Here is a 22,232-nt window from a genome sequence, read left to right as displayed (position 1 = left end):
ATGGGCAAAGTGCACTTTTATGCCATCTGGTCCCTACGTGAAGCACCTCGTCAGTTTATACGGTGGGCGCTTTCGTTTGATGCACGTGACTATATGACCTAATATTAATGTTTTACTTGTCACAGGTTGCAATTAACCAAACAAGAAGGGGGTTGTGTGTCATAATGTTACAGCAATTACTATTTCTCAGGGTAGAAGTCTCTTTTACAAAAAAGTAGCTGAATGTGTCCACCATTATTGATTAAATGCTGATTATGCTGATTAAAGGGATAGTTTACCCCAAAATTTAAATTGTCAACATTTACTCACCCTCAAGTTGTCCCAAACTTTTATGAATTTCTTTTTTCTAATGAATACAAAAGAAGATATTTAGAAGAATATGGGCAACAGTTGATGGGCCTTTGACTTCCATGGTATTTTTTTTATTTTTTTTGCAAGTCTGTGGGGTCCATCAACTGTTTGGTTACAAACATTCTTCAAAATTTAATCTTTGTGTTCAGCAGAATAGACTACATGTTTAAATGTGTTCAAAAATATATCATATCCTATATAATGTTAAAAAAATGTGCTGTCAGAAATGTCCTTCCCACTTCTGAAGTCGTGATTACGAACTCAAATTAAAATTGAGTTGAGAGGGCGTTGATGTCAAATGTTTTACCTAGGAAACTAGTATTTATGATAATTCTGATGGCACGAAGGCAGCATTAAAATGTATCTCTGCTAAATTAAAGTAGTTCAACGCAAAACATTCAGGAAGCAACAGCAACTCACATGAGATACAGTAATCACAAACCACAACCATCCAAAAATTCGATCAGTTCCCCATGGACAAAATCAAGTCCCGCCCACTCGGATATACTTTACTATAGGGACAAAAAGATTACAACTTGTTTCATGCTGACTTTAGTTATATTGTTGACCCTTTTTTGAATGAATGCCAGTGTTGATGATACAGACATGTTTGTTTTGAACTTTGTCATAAAATGTCATAATTTTCTAGATAGATTTTTAAACCAACATAAACAATGCTAGAGTAAACAAGCATTTATACAATTCATAGTATAGGGTATGCGTGTGACATCACCTTTGGCCGGAGTCGCTGCTGTTACGCCCACTGAGTGGCAAAAAGACGGGAAAAACACACACAATGGCTAAAACGGAAAGCGCTTTGAGATTGACTGCACAAACAGATTTGAAATCTGAGGTATATTTTTACAGACGGCCAAAAGCTACAGAAAAGAGAAGCAAATTCACAGAACCGCTGGACTCCAGGCAGCAAAACATGGATTTACAGTTATCATTTTGTCTCAATTTGTTGAATTTTGGGGTAAAATCATACCCTATATATTGTATTGACAACTCCTCAATTAAATATTTACCATTGTATATTCTGCTTAATATAAGTGATTACCCGGATTTAGTCCTACCTATATTGTATTTATATAAAGAGTTCACAGGCAAATTTGCTTTATGCATTTCCCAAGCCTCGAAATCATGCTCATATAAATATCAGGAAACACGATTCCTGGCTGCATGTCAATATCACGGATCATTGGATCTTTGGTAAGTTTTAAAGAACACTTATATCTAGTCCAACCTTTAGTTTAAAGGAACACGCCACTTTTTTGGAAAATGGCTCATTTTCCAACTTCCCTAGAGTTAAACAGTTGATTTTTACCGTTTTTGAATCCATTCAGCCGATCTCTGAGGTCTGGCGGTAGCACTTTTAGCATAGCTTAGCATAGATAATTGAATCTGATTAGACCGTTAGCATCTCACTCAAAAATGACCAAAGACTTTCAATATTTTTCTTGAAAATAGTCCCTAGCACGCTCCCTGTGCAAGCAGGTTGTCACGTTGGTTATGTTGACTGAAGTTAACCTGTTTTCAGGCGCTGTGTAATATCATTGGTTCGGCAGCAAAGTTCCTTGATTATTACACAGGAATGAGAAAGTAGTTCCAAGCCAAATCCGTCTAGAAATTCACAACTTTTCATTTTCCGTCGGTCTTAGTACACAATGTAACTACAGAAGAGTCAAGTTTTAAATAGGAAAAATATCAAAACTCTTTGGTCATTTTTTTGAGCGAGATGCTAACGGTCTAATCATATTCAATGATCTATGCTAAGCTATGCTAAAAGTGCTACCGCCAGACCCGGAGATCGGCTGAATGAATTCGAAAACGGTAAAACTCAACTGTTTAACTCTAGGGGAGAGAAAATTTGCCTATTTTCAAAAAAAGTGGAGTGTTCCTTTACACTGAAAATCGTTTTTTACTCGTGTTTTCACAGTTTCCCCTATTAACTCCAGTCATGCAGCAGCTCTTTTGCCACTCAGTCTGGATGAGGGGCGTGTTCAGGCAGGAAAGTGACGTCAATGCATACCCTCTATAAATGTAGATCTAGCCCTTGCAACCAACTCCCTGTATGAAAACCTTTTTTGTTGGTTTCTTTTCTTTAATGTACCCCATTTAGAAATATCAACCGTACGATGTACCAGGTTCAGATGCCGTTACCTTTACCGAAGCAGCTGATAGTATTTGGTCTAGGGGAATGGTCATCCTTCTCCAGTGACACCGAGATCTCTGTGGAGGTTCTGCTGGGTCCAGAGGTCAAATCACAGGTCATCGGGACACTTTCACCTCAATCCAGGCAAGCACAGAGAATATTCTGATTATAGTGCCCTGCAGTAAATCAATTGGTCTAAATTCATCCCGATGTCATTAACTGAAACTAAAGCTAAGAGCCAAGTCTTTGTCCTATATATATATATATATATATATATATATATAACAAAATAATTTGGACTCTAAAATTGCTTTGTGATTCAAAGTTGTGTTCCACAAAATTTGAGCCTGCTAAAAAGTTTTAAAGTTCCATTTAACATGGTGTCCGATTCTGAAACCGTTTTCACAGGATGAGTTTTGAGTGTTTAAACATTTGGTTGACCTAATTTATGATTATTAAATATTGTGAAAAAGGCAATTAAAACCAAGTGCCCTGCTACCGAGACACTGAGAGTTAACAGCCTATATTTTGTTTGGGAAACTTTATCTGTGAAGATGTCTGATCTGGCAAGGAGTTTGGACTCCTGAACTCCTCACTGAAGCCACACGGAGAGGCAGGAGAGGAGTTTACGCCAAAGTCATGCTCAGCATCACTGGACAGGTATTTAAACCTCTTCTCACAAATGCAGACTGCAAATATTTCATATGTATGCCTTGTTTTTTGCCTTTCTCATCCATCACAAACTTCTTTGATGTTAAACCATATATTATTTGAAGGTAGGGCTGGGTGATAAACAATATATCGAGATCACGATAAAACTTAATTTTGATAATGATAAGCATTGGACATTTTTACTCGGTATGAATTAATCGATCACACAGCAGAAATAAACGTGACAACAGCCAGTCAGTGCATGTCGGTAATACGTGATTTCTGTGTGAATGAACAATTTGAGGAAGCAGCAACGTAGAAGTCGAGGCTTTAGCTACAATGTGGAGTTTAATTTATTAAGGCATTCCTCAAGTTGAATGGATTTGACTGACGGTGCTCTGAAAATTGAAAAGACATATGTGCTGAATTAGAGACGGTAAAAGTGAGTGGGTCCAATATCATTGGTCTTAAAAAGGGGGTGGGTCTTGTCCCACCCACATACAGTGGTTCAGATGCCCATGCATCTTTGCATACGAAATGGATAAGTATTACATGTGAAACGACTCGAAAACCTTTAGCACATTTTTACTATTACAGCTCTCAAGGTTAACTAATTGTGAAAAGTGCTGATTATAGCATTATATTCAGATCTATGGCATTATATTCAGATCTATGGCATTATATTCAGATCTATGGCATTATATTCAGATTGTGGCATTATATTCAGATCTATGGCATTATATTCAGATTGTGGCATTATATTCAGATCGTGGCATTATATTCAGATCTATAGCATTATATTCAGATCTATAGCATTATATTCAGATCTATAGCATTATATTCAGATCTATAGCATTATATTCAGATCTATAGCATTATATTCAGATCGTGGCATTATATTCAGGTCTATGGCATTATATTCAGATCTATAGCATTATATTCAGATCTATAGCATTATATTCAGATCTATAGCATTATATTCAGATCTATAGCATTATATTCAGATCGTGGCATTATATTCAGATCGTGGCATTATATTCAGATCGTGGCATTATATTCAGATCGTGGCATTATATTCAGATCGTGGCATTATATTCAGATCTATGGCATTATATTCAGATCTATGGCATTATATTCAGATCTATGGCATTATATTCAGATCTATGGCATTATATTCAGATCTATAGCATTATATTCAGATCTATAGCATTATATTCAGATCGTGGCATTATATTCAGGTCTATAGCATTATATTCAGATCTATAGCATTATATTCAGATTGTGGCATTATATTCAGATCTATAGCATTATATTCAGATCGTGGCATTATATTCAGATCTATAGCATTATATTCAGGTCTATAGCATTATATTCAGGTCTATAGCATTATATTCAGATCTATAGCATTATATTCAGATCGTGGCATTATATTCAGATCTATAGCATTATATTCAGATCTATAGCATTATATTCAGATCGTGGCATTATATTCAGATCTATAGCATTATATTCAGGTCTATAGCATTATATTCAGATCTACAGCATTATATTCAGATCTATAGCATTATATTCAGATCTATAGCATTATATTCAGATCTATAGCATTATATTCAGATCGTGGCATTATATTCAGATCGTGGCATTATATTCAGATCTATGGCATTATATTCAGATCTATGGCATTATATTCAGATCTATAGCATTATATTCAGATCGTGGCATTATATTCAGATCTATGGCATTATATTCAGATCTATATCATTATATTCAGATCTATAGCATTATATTCAGATCGTGGCATTATATTCAGATCTATAGCATTATATTCAGATCTATAGCATTATATTCAGATTGTGGCATTATATTCAGGTCTATGGCATTATATTCAGATCGTGGCATTATATTCAGATCGTGGCATTATATTCAGATCTATAGCATTATATTCAGATCTATAGCATTATATGCAGATCGTGGCATTATATTCAGATCGTGGCATTATATTCAGATCTATAGCATTATATTCAGATCTATGGCATTATATTCAGATCGTGGCATATTCAGATCTATAGCATTATATGCAGATCGTGGCATTATATTCAGATCGTGGCATTATATTCAGATCTATAGCATTATATTCAGATCTATAGCATTATATGCAGATCGTGGCATTATATTCAGATCGTGGCATTATATTCAGATCTATAGCATTATATTCAGATCTATGGCATTATATTCAGATCGTGGCATTATATTCAGATCTATAGCATTATATTCAGATCTATGGCATTATATTCAGATCGTGGCATTATATTCAGGTCTATGGCATTATATTCAGGTCTATGGCATTATATTCAGGTCTATGGCATTATATTCAGATCTATAGCATTATATTCAGATCTATAGCATTATATTCAGATCTATAGCATTATATTCAGATCGTGGCATTATATTCAGATCTATGGCATTATATTCAGATCTATAGCATTATATTCAGATCTATAGCATTATATTCAGATCTATAGCATTATATTCAGATCGTGGCATTATATTCAGATCTATAGCATTATATTCAGATCTATAGCATTATATGCAGATCGTGGCATTATATTCAGATCGTGGCATTATATTCAGATCTATAGCATTATTTTCAGATCTATGGCATTATATTCAGATCGTGGCATTATATTCAGATCTATGGCATTATATTCAGATCTATGGCATTATATTCAGATCTATGGCATTATTTTCAGATCGTGGCATTATATTCAGATCGTGGCATTATATTCAGATCTATGGCATTATATTCAGATCTATGGCATTATATTCAGATCTATAGCATTATATTCAGATCTATGGCATTATATTCAGATGGTGGCACGAAAGGTTGCAGTGATAAGCACTGTAGCCGACCACAGACATGTTGAGCGCATGAATGATGTGATCTCGTCCTTGCTCGATTTATGCACACTAATGAATGATTTCATCATAACTAACAGTGCAAACACAATGTAAATAAGAGATTTGTTGATTATTACAGGAATTTTGGCACGAGTCCAGAACTCTCACTGATAAACTCTCGCTGTTTGATTGACAGCTGCAGCGATTGTAAAGGGAGAGTTCTTTGATCGCTTACTATATATACTTTAATCACAGTTTAAAGAACAGATTTTCATCCTGACCGTTTAGTCACTGGTTTGATTTACTGACACATAGACAAAGAACATCTGACTGTACATGAATCATTACATATCAGAAATCACTGGTCACAGATCAGGCATTAGAATTAACACGGTCACTTACATGTTGTGGCATTACTGTCGAGGCCATATTGTAAAAGTCTGTTTGCAAAGCCGACTGCGACTGATTTACCAAAGAATCCACAGTGAAATGTACTTAATACAAACAAATAATGCCCACCTGAGACATTCACATTGTTGAAAACAAATAAAATAACCACATTAGGATCCTTTGGAAGGTAATGTTATTTGTAGTCCATCCTGTATTGCTCTTCTCTCCTCGTCATCTCACTAACACGCCAGTGGGCGGGGCCAAAGTTGTAATGATGAAGTAGGCGTTGAATTTCTTCTGCAGAGGCAGTCTTTCACCTATCTATAAAAATTTGATAACTTTTTAAAATCATTTTATATAACTTTGTTAAATCATAAAATGTAGAATCCAAAAATAAAATAAAATGGAAAACAGAATAGCCCTAAATTAAGGGCTATTCTGTGGAGTTTAATTCTGAACAAACAAGTTTACATTCATTCTCAATGTCTAACAAATGTCTCATTTAATGGTAAATTCATATTGTTGAAAATATATCATATGATTTTGGCTAATTGCCCAGCCCTATTTGAAGGTGAGGTCCAGTTTTATCAGCAGCACTCCACGAGTGACGAGGAAAAGTCTAGCGTTGAACCACTCCTCCAATCCATCCAGCACCCTTCTCAGCAGCGGAGAGAGTCATGATGTGAGTCACACTTTGCTTACAGCTTAAGTGAAATGATCCATTCATTGTTCTTCAGTGGATTACAAGGTCATTTCTAACTGAACCAGTCATCAGATTTCAGAATTTCTAGACATAAGGTTCATGAAACGCCTTAAGACTTGACTTGTGATGAAGTGAATACACAAAAGAATGACTTCTTGCGTCTCTATGAAGATCACCCAGAGATCACCTCCCGAGGGAAGTGTTGGCTGTGTGGAGCTGGGCAAAAGCAGAATGGAGACACGGGAAAACTCTCTACTCAATGTTCAGGGTGTGTGGCCAATGGTAAGGAAGGAGTCATCCACAAACTAGTTCTTCAACATGTAGATCATCTCCAGGCAGAGAGAGAGTCGCAAGCGTTTAAATTTACTGTGTCTTTGTTGTCTGGTTTTGAAGGATAAAACTCCAAGACGCTCCATTATAGGAATAAAGGGGTATGTTTGGAGTTCTGAAGAACCGGAAAGCCCTCGGGATCCAAAAAGCGTTTCAAGCCCGAAGAAGCGCAAACTGTGTAGAATGTCTGCAGTAGATTTAGAGGACGAGGCGGACATCAAACGTGTGAAGAGTTGCAGGGCTGGTAAAGTATTAGTCCTCTGCTCAGATGAAACTTTACTAATGTTTCTTTACACACTTGGAATTTTCAGAAATGTTTTTATTTATTTTTCAGACTGTCCATCAAATCGCTGGAGCCACACGATGTGTCTGAGTGATCCTGAAACGGCCATTCTGATTGGTGGAGAGGCTGATAACCAGGCCATATGTAAAGACTCCATATGGAAACTGGAGATTGGTATGTTAAACAGTCAATCTATCGACATACCTGTATATATTTTTGTGCAAATATACATTATGTAATAACTATCATGTAAGCATTATTATTATTATATAGAATTATGAATTTATTTAATAAATAGTTTCATACTAATAATGGCAATAATGTACCTTTAACACGCCTTTTACGGTAATAATTCTCAGACAATGATTTCTGGTTCCCCATGGACGTCTCATCATCTGAGGTCAGCCCACCAAGCTCACACGGTCACTCGGCAACCTTTGATCCTGAGTCTAAAGTCGTCTATGTGTACGGCGGTCTGAGAGATGGCCAGCGGTACAGTGATATTTATATATTGGACACTATAACATGGAAGTGGAAGCTTGTCTCTGTGAGTAATGGATCATTTATTTCCATACCTAACAGGCGATGCATTTAGGATTTGTGTATGTTTTGTGTAACAGATGATCATTTACCATTTCTGCATGCTGTATATCACTTTTGGGTTCGGATAGGCAAAGGGAAATATCCCGTCTTTGGCATACCACAGTGCCACAGTCTATAAGAAGGAGCTATATGTATTTGGAGGGGTGCAGCCCAGCAGATGTCCTGAAGGCAAGGTTTGCAGTAACGCATTATACATCTTCAACCCAGAACATGGTCTATGGTATCAACCGATTGTGGAGGGTGACCGTCCTCTGCCCAGGTTTGGGTGAGTAGTGGAAAGTATAAAAGCATCGTAAAAGTAGTCCATACAACATTCACTGTCTTGGGAACCTATGGAGTTGTGTTTCTGTCATGGAATAAAACGTATAAAAGGTCATTGTGACTTATCTCCGAATTTTTCCCACACAATAGTGAATTTATATCTCATATTTCAGACTTTATTCCTCACAGTCATAATTGCGAGATATAGACTTGCAATTATGCGTTAAAGTCAGAATAGCGAGAAATAAATGAAAGACTTTTTGTGAGATAGTGTTTATTTGCTGGTATAACACTTCAGCTTTAGCCTCCTTGTTGGTGCGTCTGACTCTCATGCCGGCGGACCGGGGTTCGAGTCCCGCCTGAAGTGGGCGGAGGGGTTACATTGGTGCCGTGACCCGGAGGGAGTGAGGTTTAGGGGGGTGAGGGTAACGGAGGCCAGCTAGTAGTCGCTGTGCAAGTAAACCTCACTCCTCTGATCTCAAGATACACTCTAGTGACTGAGGTTGCAGCCTTTAGCCTCCTTGTTAGTGCGTCTGACTCTCATGCTGGTGGACCGGGGTTCGAGTCCCGCTTGGAGCGGGCAGGTTCGAACAGGAGGGGTTACACTGACTTTATAACTCATAATTGTACGTTTATAACTGTCAATTCTGACTTTTGTTCTCAGAATTGAGATATCAACTTGCAATTGCAAAAAAAAGTCCGAATTCATGAGTCACAGTATGCTCACATAAAGTGATATACTACAGCAAATCTCAACTGCTTGATTGTTTATATGGCGGCAAAATACATTGCTTTATTTTGCGGCAGTATAAACAATCAAGCTGTCAGATTTGCAATAGACCTCAGTCATGTTAGATGCCATATTGAATTTAAAGAAATAGCTCACCCAAAAATGAAAGTTGTCGTCATTTACTCACCATCAAGTTGTTCCAAACCTGTATGAGTTTCTTTCTTCTGTTGAACACACAAGCGATTTTGAAGAATGCTGGTAATGTTTATTGTTGCCATTGACTTCCATAGTAGGGAAAAAATACAATGTCAATGTCAATGGGGTCCATGAACTGTCTGGTCACCGACATTCTTCAAAATATCTTTTTATTTTCAACAGAAGAAAGAAACTCATGTTTTTTTAGCCTAAGATTTTAGTCCATCTATTTGAACTATATTTTGTCCTAATTGTTTGTTGATGTTTATATCAGGCACTCCACCACGCTGCTGTCCAACAAGATGATCATGTTTGGTGGGAGAAAAACCGCCACCTACCTCAATGATCTTCACATCCTGGATCTTGGTAATGACCCATAGCACATAGGCATCTTCTGGTATTCACTGTCTGCTGTGTTGTTCATATTATCCCAGTCTCGTATACCAAGTCTTTTCTTTCTTGTGGAAAAGGCTTTATGGAATACACTGCTGTAAAGTATGAGAACATGCCACCATTGGCTCGTGGGTAAGATTTCAAATTATGAATACTCTTCAGACCATTTCAACTTATTTTTGAAGAAAACTTAGAATGCGTTGAAGAATTTCCAAATACAGATCAAAAGGAATTTTACTTAATGAGTAGGCTTGTGGCCAAGTGTGCTGTTCATGTGTATTGAAGTTTTTTTCTTTTTTTCTACTTGATTCATCTGGGCAGGTTTCACGCTGCTCTACCCGTGTCTGACAACAGGGTGTTGATCAGCGGAGGCTGCAGTGCTGTGGGAGCCCTACAGGACCTCCATCTCTTTAACATAGGTCTGTCATTCCCTAATTGACTACATGAAGTGTCATACAAATAACTATATTATAGCTAAAGTTTAAATACTTTAAAGACTTAAACTGAATTGGTTTTACAATGGCAGTGATGGGCTTTTTTTTTTTTTTTTAACTAAACTACATGCATTTTGCATATGAACATTGTTTTGGTTGTGCTTCGGCTCTGTGTGACTGTGCAGATGAGTATGGTTATCCTACTGCTCATAAAACTTTCACTACTATTCTTAAGAGATTTAACCAGTTTAGATGGAAAGTATCTCAAGCTGACTAGCTGAAGACGTTACTGTAGCTTTACATATTAAAGGGATAATTCGCCCCAAAAATTAAAATGTCATCATTATCACACCCATAAGACCTTCGTTCATCTTCAGAACACAAATTAAGATCTTTTTGATGAAATCTGAGAGCTTTCTGTCCCTTCCATTGACAGCTACACAACTACCACATTCAAGGTCCAGAACAATAGGCAAGACATCATTCAAGTAATCCATGTGACTCTAGTGGTTTATCCTCAATTTTATGAAGCGACAAGTGTTTCGCGCAAAAATAATTACCACTTTATTTACGAAAATATTGACCTGCAATCCAGTAGGGGGAGCACCACGAGGCATGCAGGTTGTTGACTTATGGTGCTTTCACATTAGCAGTTTTGGTGCGCACCCGGGTTCCATTGACGTCAGAGTTCGGTACGTTTGGATGATGTGAACACGGTCTTCCGAACTCGGGTGCGCACCCGCGAACCGTACCAGAGTCCGCTTAAAAAGGTTGGTCTGGGGTACGGTTCATGTGAACTCCGGTACGGTTCGCTGCTGATGTGAACGCAATCGTACTAAATCGCGGAAGTGAACCGCTATTAATGACGTATGATTTGATAAAAATGTGTGTTTGTGTGTGTTTCACTCATTTTCCTGACGAGCGTGACTGACATACTGCAAGCAGAGAGCTGTAGATCTCATTTCTGCTCGTCTTCAGCATTCTTTAGAGCATTGCACTACATTCGCGGCAGATAGACGCAAGTGCCATTACGTACTGAAGCTTTAGAAACAAAACCAACGGTTAAAAAACAAAAATATAAAAGTGAGGTGAGCAACGCTATGCATTTTGCCGCCTTCACGCTCGCTGCCGTTACTAAGCAACCGGGTAAACAGCTGCTGCTTTGACGCAAACGCACCCCGGTTCGGATCCAAATAATATAATATGAACACAGTCCAGCGGGGGCAGGGGGAGGGGGAGCAGTCGAACTCGGGTTCGGTCCAGGCAATCGAACCAAGTGTGAAAGCACCCTTAAAGGACAACTCCGGTGAAAAATTAACCTAGGGGTAATTAACACATGGTTACCAAGTAGACCGTTCTTTGGGATGTGTTTTCATGAAAATCGAATGTGAAGAGATTTATCTCTAAAAACAGATTAGCTTATAACGCGAGTAAATGGGGCACAGAGTAAGTAAAATTAAATCGCTAGTTAACATCAATCGCCACTAACAAGGCTCAAAATAGCCTCACACTAACACGGTAGCGTAATGAGGGTCCCTACGTGCAAACCGAAGCATTGAGAACTTTGTAAGTGTACAAACACTTTAATAAGAAGATACTTTATAAAGACAGAATATTACGCGTACACAGACAGGAGCCATCTTGGAAAACAGTCTCGACAAGTCGAGCCACGAACGCTGTGCTAAGCTGCGATAATTCCTATCGACCAGCTCACTTAGCACAGCGTTCGTGGCTCGACTTGTCGAGACTGTTTTCCAAGATGGCTCCTGTCTGTATACGCGTAATGTACTGTCTTTATAAAGTATCTTCTTATTAAACTGTTTGTACACTTACGGTTTGCACGTAGGGACCCTCATTACGCTACCGTGTTAGTGTGAGGCTATTTTGAGCTTTGTTAGTGGTATTAACTAGCGATTTTAATTTTACTTACTCTGTACCCCATTTACTCACGATATAAGCTAATCCAGACTCTCATGAAATAGCGTATGTATGACATGCCAATTCGCTATGCCATTTTGGCGTGCTATCAAGACGCATAATCGCTTTTTAGCGTGTTTATCAACGCCGTTTCATTCTATCACCCTTCACTGCTCCTACCCCTAAACCTACCCATCACACACACGGCGTAGACATACACGCGGAATTACACGGCGTAGACATGCATGCGGAATCACACGGCGTACACATACACGCGGAATCACACGGCGTAGACATACACGCGGAATCACACGGCGTAGACATACACGCGGAATCACACGGCGTAGACATACACGCGGAATCACACGGTGTACACATACACGCAGAATCACACGGCGTACACATACACGCGGAATCACACGGCGTAGACATGCACGCGGAATCACTGCGTAGACATACACGCGGAATCACGGCGTAGACATACACGCGGAATCACGGCGTAGACATACACGCGGAATCACGGCGTAGACATACACGCGGAATCACGGCGTAGACATACACGCGGAATCACGGCGTAGACATACACGCGGATAGCTCAAAATGCGTACAGATAACACGCCATTTGGCTTTAGAAAGTGCCGTTTATGTTTACGCAAAGTCATGATGTCATGTTGGCTAATCTGTTTTTAGAGATAAAACTCTTAAAAATTCGATTTTCATGAAAACGCATCCCAAAGAACGATCTACTCGGTAACCATGTGTTAATTACCCCTAGGTTAATTTTTCACCGGAGTTGTCCTTTAAGACCGGAAATTGTTCCGTGAACACACTTTGGATGTTAATTTGTTCTTATAAAATTGGTTAAACCACCGAAGTCACATGGATTACTCACAGAAGCAGGAAAAATGGGAAAGCGTAAGGATTTGAGCGAGTTTGACAAGGGCCAAATTGCTTTTCCAAAACTGAAGCTCTTGTGGGGTGTTCCCGGTCTGCAGTGGTCTGTATCTATCAAAATTGGTCCAAGGAAGGAACAGTGGTGAACCGGCGACAGGGTCATGGGCGGCCAAGGCTCATTGTTGCACGCTGCTTTGGCCCTCGGTACCAAAATCCTCCTCTTTGATTACCATTTTGACTGTTTACAAAGTACTACTGATGCCCAGATGGAAATATACATAAATATAGCTGCAAGCAGCAATACCGGGGCCAAGTGCAACAGAAGCAAAGAAGGAAGCTAGCAGCAGACCAACTGAAAAAATGAGTGAATTAAAACATTGAGTTATATAGAGGCAATTTCATATTTTGTTTAATTATAGCGCCACCAAGAGGCACAATCCTAAAAAAATTGTGTCTTCGAAGTGAGCCCATATATATGTGTCTCAATTTTGGTGAAAATATCTCGTTTCGTTTGAGTTATAGACATTTATATGAAAAAACATGTAAAAAATGACTGACACCTGACTTTGATTGGATTTTACTCCCCTTACTATCAACATTTTGACATTTGGGCATTAGCATATAGCTATCAACCTACGTTGCCGAACTTCTGATGCTGGTTTTCGTCTCGATCGGACTAGCGGTTTTGAAGATATCAGCTAACTTTTATAAACGCTAAATTATAAACGCGAAGATATAGCCTTAAGTGTATTTTCGCAACCGCTACGTAAAATTTGTCCGCGCGATTATCAAAAATGACTTGACGAATCAACTTGAGTTCCATAACTTTTTGTCAGCATGGTCTGAAGATGATCTGGTTAAATTTTTGTGAAAATTGGAGCAACGGCCTAGGAGGAGTTCGCAAAAGTAGGTTTTTCGGTTAATTAAAAATGGCAGGAAAATTTTCATGACGGAAAATTACGTCACATTGTGCAATCGAAATGGCTTGAGCCAAGGAATCAAAGGAAATTTTGTTTCTATCCATTAGGGTTCAAAAGTTATTAACATAAACATGAGTTAAACTTTGGACAGGTGGTGGCGCTAGAGGGATTGTTTTAGAGACTCCAAAATTGGTGTGTTTAATGTTGGGCCAGTCCTCTATCTGTGTGCCAAATTTCATAACTTTCCTGCAAACGGTTCTACGGGCTGCCATAGACTTCAATGGCGGAATAATAATAAGAAATCTAACGGTTTCAATTCCTTCGGTGCTTGGCCCCTGAATTCCGAAAAAGTATCGTCACCTTCGCTGGACCTCTTGGAACATTAATTGAATACCCCTGACATGGATGGTCTCAAAGCTTACAGACATGGACTAAATGTCCCAAATCATTGATGGATTCTTTAAAAGGCTTTACCGTTGTTAGTCTGAAAGGTTTAATCTAACCGATGCATGTTTTCAGATACCAGCTCCTGGACATCAGTGGCGTCCCCATTGCTTTGCTCTAAGCCTCGCGCAGGCCACAGTCTGATAAGCCTGGGCTGTACAAACACAAGGGATGCAAGGGATCGGCGTCATGGCAACAGCCTCTCTCTCCGTCTCTCCATCCTAGTGTTTGGAGGGTCCGATTGTTCAGGAACATTTTATAAAGAAACCATTAAATGCACAGTTGAACTCCCTGTTTAGAATCAGGGATGGCAGGATTTTTATTTTGTAAGAAATTAATGTAGGGTTTTACAGGAACGTAATGGAAAAAAGTGGAATATGAGAAGCACTTTTATGGTTTGTTTTTTTTTTTACTTTGCCTTGTTGCAATTTTAGCATGAACAGCTGTTTTACAGCTACCGTTTTTATAGCAATTTCTTTAAAAGCAAGCAATTCACTCTCACTTACTGGTGTAGTTCAGATTTGTATTTAGTACATTCAGAGACTCCATGTATTTTTGTGCAATAAATGTTTTCCCTTATTTTGCACGTATTTTCCACGTTTACACGTTTTTATTTTTGCCCACTCTCTCTTTGACATTTATACTCACACATTTTCCTTTAAGTCACTGGCATGTACCGCTCACCTCTTGTTCATGGATGTCTGAAAGCTGCTAAAAGCAAATCCAGTCTTTTCACCAATGCAATAAATGCAGTACCTTGCGAAAAAAGAATCTGAAATGTCGAGTCTCACAACTTTTTATCAAAGTGATTTATTATTTTCATTATGTATCATTTAGAAAATTATGCCCGCAGATCATCAGGAGTATCAGGCTGATGTGATGGATGACTGACTTTGAAAGCGTTGATCTCAGTTAAGGTCTGGTTTAATCGTTTGATGGTGGGAAACTGGGACATATCCACCTTGAACCTTTGGTAAAGGATGGTAGAATTTACATTACATTACATTACTAGCAAGACTCAATAGAGTGCAACAGTTCCCGTCCGCTTTTTCAGCTGCGTTGGTTCAGGAAGTATTTTTTTCCCATTAATTTCTCCCATAGAGATTTTAAAAAATCTTGGTTTATGGCTCAATGCGTTAACAAAGTCATTAGTCTTAATGTTAATTTACTAATGCATTATTAAAATCAAAAGTTGTATTTCTTAACATTAGTTAATGCACTGTGAACTAACATGAGCAAACAATGAACAACTGAATTTTTAATTAACTAACATTAACAAAGATGAATAAATACTGCAACAAATGTATTGCTCATTGTTTGTTAGTAAATGCATTAATGTTAACAGATGAAACCTTATTGTAAAGTGTTACCTATAACTTTTACGTTAGATGCGATTGATCACAATGAATCGATTTGATAGCACATCAGGCATAACATTATGACAGGTGACGTAAATAACACTGATTATCTCTTCATCACGGCGCCTGTTAGTGGGTGGGATATATTAGGCAGCAAGTGAACATTTTGTACTCAAAGTTGATGTGTTAGAAGCAGGAAAAATGGGCAAGCGTAAGGATTTGAGCGAGTTTGACAAGGGCCAAATTGCATCTTCAAAACTGCAGCTCTTGTGGGGTGTTCCCGGTCTGCAGTGGTCAGTATCTGTCAAAAGTGCTCCAAGGAAGGAACAGTGGTGAACCGGCGACATGATCCCAAGGCTCATTGATGCACGTGGGGAGCGAAGGCTGGCCCGTGTGGTCTGATCAAACAGACGAGCTACTGTAGCTCAAATTGCTCAAGAAGTTAATGCTGGTTCTGATAGAAAGGTGTCAGAATACACAGTGCATCGCAGTTTGTTGTGTATGGAGCTGCATAGTCGCAGACCAGTCAGGGTGCCCATGCTGACCCCTGTCCACCACTGAAAGCACCAACAGTGGACACGTGAGCATCAGAACTGGACCACGGAGCAATGGAAGGTGGTCTGGTCCAATGAATCACGTTTTCTTTCACATAATGTGGATGGCCGAGTGCATGTGTGTCGCTTACCTGGGGAACACATGGCACCAGGATGCACTATGGGAAGAAGGCAAGCCGGCGGAGGCAGTGTGATGCTTTATGTTCTGCTGGGAAACCTTGGGTCCTGCCATCCATGTATGATTGTTACTTTGACACGTACCACCTGCCTAAGCATTGTTGCAGACCATGTACACCCTTTCATGGAAACGCTATTCCCTGGTGGCTGTGGCTCTTTCAGCAGATAATGTGCCCTGCCACAAAGCAAAAATGGTTCAGGAATGGTTTGAGGAGCACAACAATGAGTTTGAGGCATTGACTAGGCCTCCAAATTCCCCAGATCTCAATCCAATCGAGCATCTGTGGGATGTGCTGAACAAACAAGTCCGACCTATGGAGACCCCACCTCACAACTTACAGGACTTAAAGGATCTGCTGCTAACATTGGTGCCAGATACCACAGCACACCATCAGGGGTCTAGTGGAGTCCATGCCTCGACAGGTCAGGGCTGTTTTGGCAGCAAAAGGGGACCAACACAATATTAGGAGGGGGTTCATAATGGTATGCCTGATCTGTGTTATATAATATAATATATTTTATGTTTATTGCAAAATATTCATATATATTCATGTATTTAAGTATTTTGAGAGCATAGAGAGATTGACTTGATGACAATTGCAGTGCTCATGGGTAATGTTGTTTTTCACGCATTCTGCTGTTAAACAATTATTTTAAAACTGTTGATATAATGCAGGTTAACGGCTTCAACAGAAGCAAATACTGTCGATTAACAACCTCGTAGCTCACATTTGGGCTTTCTTTTAAAGGTTTATGAGTTATAATTAAAAGTAATTTTCCCTATGGAGAAACTGAATGGAGTTTTTACTTCCGGAACCCGACCGCTGCAGTCTGTAATGTTAGCTTTAAAGAGACATGTTGTACCTTTCAGCGTTGTAGACTTGAGGCACAAGACAAATATCTGCCATGGATACCTAGAGGTTGAACAGTGTAGCAACGTCATGAATTCAAAGCACATTCAAGTTGAATTTATAATTCTCATACACTACTGTTTAAAGCTGTGGGGTCTGTAAGATAAAAAAAAAAAATCAATTAAAGGCACAATATGTAAGATTTTAGCAGAATTTAACATGCCTAATATCAATCTAGCTTGTGCAACAAGTGTCTCATAGTAGCCGCCGAGTGAACGCACAGAGTAGCATTATAACAACTTTCAACACACTCAAATGTGTCTAATATGATAAAACAGCTCTGCGTTACGCCACATACGCATGAACGGAAGAAGCGGAAGAGGTCGTCTGCGGTATAATAAAAGCTCCCCGAAATCAAGGCATCATCAAGCTACACCTTTGTTTTGAATAAGCGATCTCTAGCAGCGAAAAATTACATATTGTGGCTTTAATATTTTGATTCAGCAAGGATAAATTATATTTAAATATATTAAAACAGGTATTTTAAATTGTAATAATATTTCACCATTATGGTTTTTCTTTTTACTGTATTTTTGATCAAATAAAATAGTTATTTTCAAAAACATAAAAAAATCTTACCAACCCCAAAGATTTAAATATCATATACTGTGATTTATATTATATTCGATAATGTATTATTACCTCATCACCTACACAGTATTTTCCTGCTGTCTGCTTCAGGATCGGCTCCAGAGCTACAAAATAACACACAATAACATTCCATTACACAATTAACGCAATTAGACATATTAGGACAGTAATTGGATCAAATATAAAAACAAGTAACCTGACAGTTTATATGACAGCAGGAAGTCACTGCATTCAAAAGTCCTTCATGACAAAACTCACCCTCGAATCCTCGGTTGATGAAATGTTGAGCCCACTGTACCTTCTCTGCTCCGATTTTCTGAATCACATACAGATTCTGAAATGCAGCATCATAAATAATAATGGGTCACTGGAGTCTTTAATATAATGTTTGACTGACATTCCCTAAATAAAAGCACTGATGCAAAATTTGCTTGTTGAGAAGTGTCAGTGTTGCCACAGTGACTTTGAAAAAGTAATCTGATTACTCCTTTAAAAAGTAACTTAGTTACTTTACAGATTTACTTTACTTAGTTACTTTACAGATTACTTGATTTCAAAAGTAACTAAGTTAGATTACAAGTTACTTTATTAGTTACATTCAGCAGTTGCCGACAACACCCCTGCCGCCTCAACATAGAAATGACAACCATTTTTGCCAACATTCACTTTATTGGAAGTGCACTTTTAACAGTAACGTTCAAAAATGTATCTCCTGACATTTTAAGTTGAAATTAAAAAATATTTCCTGAAAAAAACAAACATGTTTTTATAAAAAATGTAATAAAGACAGTCTTTCTTGACTTCACTTAACATAAATACTCTCCCCGAGACACAAGAAGAAAGCAAAAGTTTATATTTTTTACTGAGGAAAATGACAAAAATACTAACTCACAGTGACTTGGATAAATTACTTTAATCTGATTACTGGTTTGGAAATAGTGACGCGTTAGATTACTCGTTACTGCAAAAAAGTAGTCCGATTAGAGTAACGCGTTACTGGCATCACTGAGAAGTGTTAATAACTTTTTCTGTGATTGGACATGATTTGACAACCTGTCACTCAGCAACAACAAACTACAACCATCCAATCAATTCCCGTGAACAAAATCAAGCCCCGCCCAACCTTTTTTCTTGTTCGAGAAGCCATGTCACTCAGATGCACGTCACATAGGGAAGAAGAATTTCAGTTTCATGCCGACTTTAAAAATTGATGTCTCTCACCTGGAGGGGCTGGATCCCTGATGCAATGATGTCACAGATGATGCGGACGTGAGCCCGCTGCTTTGGGTCTGCAGGCAGGAGGCGTGGCTCTGGCCGAGTTTCCTCAATGTACTGGATAATGGCCAACTGTGATCAATAACAAATCAATGTAAACATAAAATGATATAACTTCTGCGTGCTACAACAGCAGGAGAATCCATGTTCCTCTTACCGACTGAGACAAGGTGATGCCATCGATGGTGACGGCAGGAACTTGCTGCATCGGATTTATTGTCTTAAACTGATCTGTGAGCTTGAGAAGAAGACTCGGTGAAGACAGTTGAGTTAGTGCCAACATGAAATGATAGAGATCAGAGGCTTTCAATATATCTGAGGCCAAGGACCACCAAATATGATCTTTCTTGCGAGCGACCACCATCGTAACATTTTATCAAATGTTTTAATATTTTCTTATTTATTTTAAACCAGTGCTGTCAAATCGATTAATCATGATTAATTGCATCCAAAATAAAAGTGTGTACAGTGTATAATTATTATGTATATATAAATAAATACACACTCATTCATGTATATACAGTATTTTTTTTTATATTTGCATGTAATTACTGTATATAATTTATATTATATATATACATATTTATAAATATATATTTTCTAAATATATACGCGTGTGTGTGTGTATTTATATATACATAATAATTATACACAGTACACACACATATATTAGGGTGAATTCAGGGTGATTGGGACACTTTTCAAGTCATCTCAATGGCAAAAAGTCCCAATCACCCTGAATCTACCCTATGTGAACACAAACTTTTATCTCAGATGTGATTAATCGATTTGATAGCACTATTTTAAACACATCTAATCTATATTTATTGTTTATTTTGATATTATTTATTTTTAATTCTTTGTTTTAATATACTTATTTAAATATTATGATCTTTATTTTTACACAGATTTTACATGTATTTCTCTACCCCCTAACACTCCCTTGCTGCCCCTTGGCCGACCCCAGTTTGAAAACCCCTGAATAGATAACGCTAGATGAATATTAACAATCCAGTGCAGAGATTTCTGTAATATACCTGTTGCCCACCATCCTTGATGAGATTCACTGGTTTTTGCTCATATTCAATGCCTTTCAATGCAAACGCTAGAAATATTAAAACACAATAGAGAAAACTGACATTTGATATATGCAGAAATAGATTCAAGTGAATGAACTAATGTCTTCAACTCACCTATCCGGACTCTCCAAGAGCAAGAACTTCTATAGTATCCATAAAGAACAGGCTAGAACATTAAAATACAACAGTCAAATAATGCATTATATACAGTAACTTAATTTAAGATCAGCAACAACACATTTAAAACCTTCACTTGTGTCTCCATGGTATTCATACATCAGTTCTGTAACTACTGAAGCTGAACAAGAAAAAAACCACTACTTTTTGGTCAACCAATAAGATGCAGCAGCAAAAATCCTCCTCCTGGCTGTGTTTTTTTTTTTTTTTTTTTTTGACTAAGCAACTTCAATGGACTTCGGAAGACATCGGGAAATGATTTGGTCTGTGTGTGCGTTTAGATGTCTATCATCTCACATCTGCAATGTTCATACAAGCATACGAGATTTAGGCATTTACCTTGATTATACGTGCAGCTGATGCACTCATATTAGATTGTTGGTCCCTGAGAAGAAAGGACTTTGTCTGCGATTCATTTATTGATGCTGGGTTCACAAACAGTCCTTCTTATGAACCGATTCTTTTTGAGGATTCAGTCGAACCGATTCGCGAACCGTTTAGGATGACTTTTCTTTTTGAAAAAAAAATTGTGAGAACAAAACTGTTAACGATTTTTGGAATCATTCATATTAAATGTATTAAAAATTAACATTATTATTTATTGTATTGGAAGTCATATTCTGAGGATTCAATCGAGCCGATTCGTGAATCAATTAGGATTATTTTTTTGTAGGAAAAAAAAATTGTGGGAACAAAACTGTTAGCGATTTCTGGAATCATTTATATTAAATATATAAACATTAACATTATTATTTCTTAGAAGTAATATTTTGAGGATTCAATTTAACCAATTCTCTAATCTATTAGGATTACTTTTTTGTAGGAATAAAAAAAAAATTGGGAACAAACTGATAACGATTTTTGGAATCATTCATATTAAATATGTTAAAAATTAACATTATTATTTGTTGTATTGGAAGTCATATTTTGAGGATTCAATCTAACCAATTCGCTTACCTATTAGGATGACTTTTTTTAGTAATACAAATGTGGGAACAAAACTGATAGCGATTTCTGGAATCATTTAAACATTACCATTATTATTTCTTATATTGGAAGTCATATTCTTATTTGTGTTAGCAATGATTTCAACAAAAATGTATGAACAATAAACAAACATGTAGCATGATCTAATATAATCGAAACTGTTTTGCCACCAAGAAATATCGCGCTGCATGACTTAACCGTTCGAACGAACCGATTCCTAAAATGATTCAGACTTCTCGATGCACTGTATTTCAAAACAATGCATTTCTTTGATTTAGCCCTCAGAATAGAAAATATTCATCACGCAAAATGGTATGGGTAAATAAAAATGCATCAAAAATGGAGATTAATAATAGCATAGTGATTTTTTTCCGCATCACATGTCTTCTGTCTATGTAATTATTGATTGACAGGTTTAATGCCCTATCACTTTCTAGTCTGCAGAGCTCTCGCCTATGATCTGTGTCTTCGTCATCGAAGGAACGCCTTTCAACATACGCGCACTGCTATTGGTGCATCATCTCACATGTCTAACCAATAGATTTCATGAACCTGGGGGAGTATTTGAATT

General features: G+C 37.8%; 2 protein-coding genes across 3 annotated transcripts; one reads left to right on the top strand and one right to left on the bottom strand.

The window, feature by feature from the left end:
• LOC307136180 (uncharacterized protein) lies at positions 1 to 14,851 on the top strand (the record flags this gene model as incomplete). Its single annotated transcript, XM_079832966.1, has 13 exons — positions 1 to 62; positions 2,474 to 2,650; positions 3,061 to 3,166; positions 7,017 to 7,127; positions 7,320 to 7,430; positions 7,542 to 7,722; positions 7,813 to 7,935; positions 8,121 to 8,308; positions 8,433 to 8,629; positions 9,825 to 9,916; positions 10,021 to 10,075; positions 10,265 to 10,362; positions 14,628 to 14,851. 13 exons carry the CDS (start codon positions 1 to 3, stop codon positions 14,849 to 14,851), a joined length of 1,725 nt encoding a protein of 574 aa, XP_079689092.1.
• A 211-nt stretch (positions 14,852 to 15,062) lies between these two features.
• gstz1 (glutathione S-transferase zeta 1) lies at positions 15,063 to 22,023 on the bottom strand. 2 transcript variants are annotated; one of them, XM_079832819.1, is made up of 9 exons: positions 20,745 to 20,844; positions 20,612 to 20,663; positions 20,456 to 20,523; positions 19,576 to 19,656; positions 19,365 to 19,490; positions 18,402 to 18,477; positions 18,195 to 18,247; positions 17,506 to 17,555; positions 15,063 to 15,520 (listed from the first exon to the last, which is right to left on the bottom strand). In XM_079832819.1, the coding sequence occupies exons 1-9, from the start codon at positions 20,769 to 20,771 to the stop codon at positions 15,394 to 15,396; spliced, it is 660 nt and encodes a 219-aa protein (XP_079688945.1). In that variant the 5' UTR covers positions 20,772 to 20,844; the 3' UTR covers positions 15,063 to 15,393. The 2 variants fall into 2 exon arrangements, with proteins under 2 accessions (XP_079688945.1, XP_079688944.1); XM_079832818.1 differs by lacking the exon at positions 20,745 to 20,844 and adding an exon at positions 21,014 to 22,023 and having other exon boundaries at positions 15,334 to 15,520.
• Positions 22,024 to 22,232: the final 209 nt, after the last annotated feature.

Source organism: Gobio gobio, assembly GCF_949357685.1.
Source record: "Gobio gobio genome assembly, chromosome: 13".
Taxonomy (NCBI): Eukaryota; Metazoa; Chordata; class Actinopteri; order Cypriniformes; family Gobionidae; genus Gobio; species Gobio gobio.
This window is presented reverse-complemented; position numbering and strand designations above follow the sequence as displayed.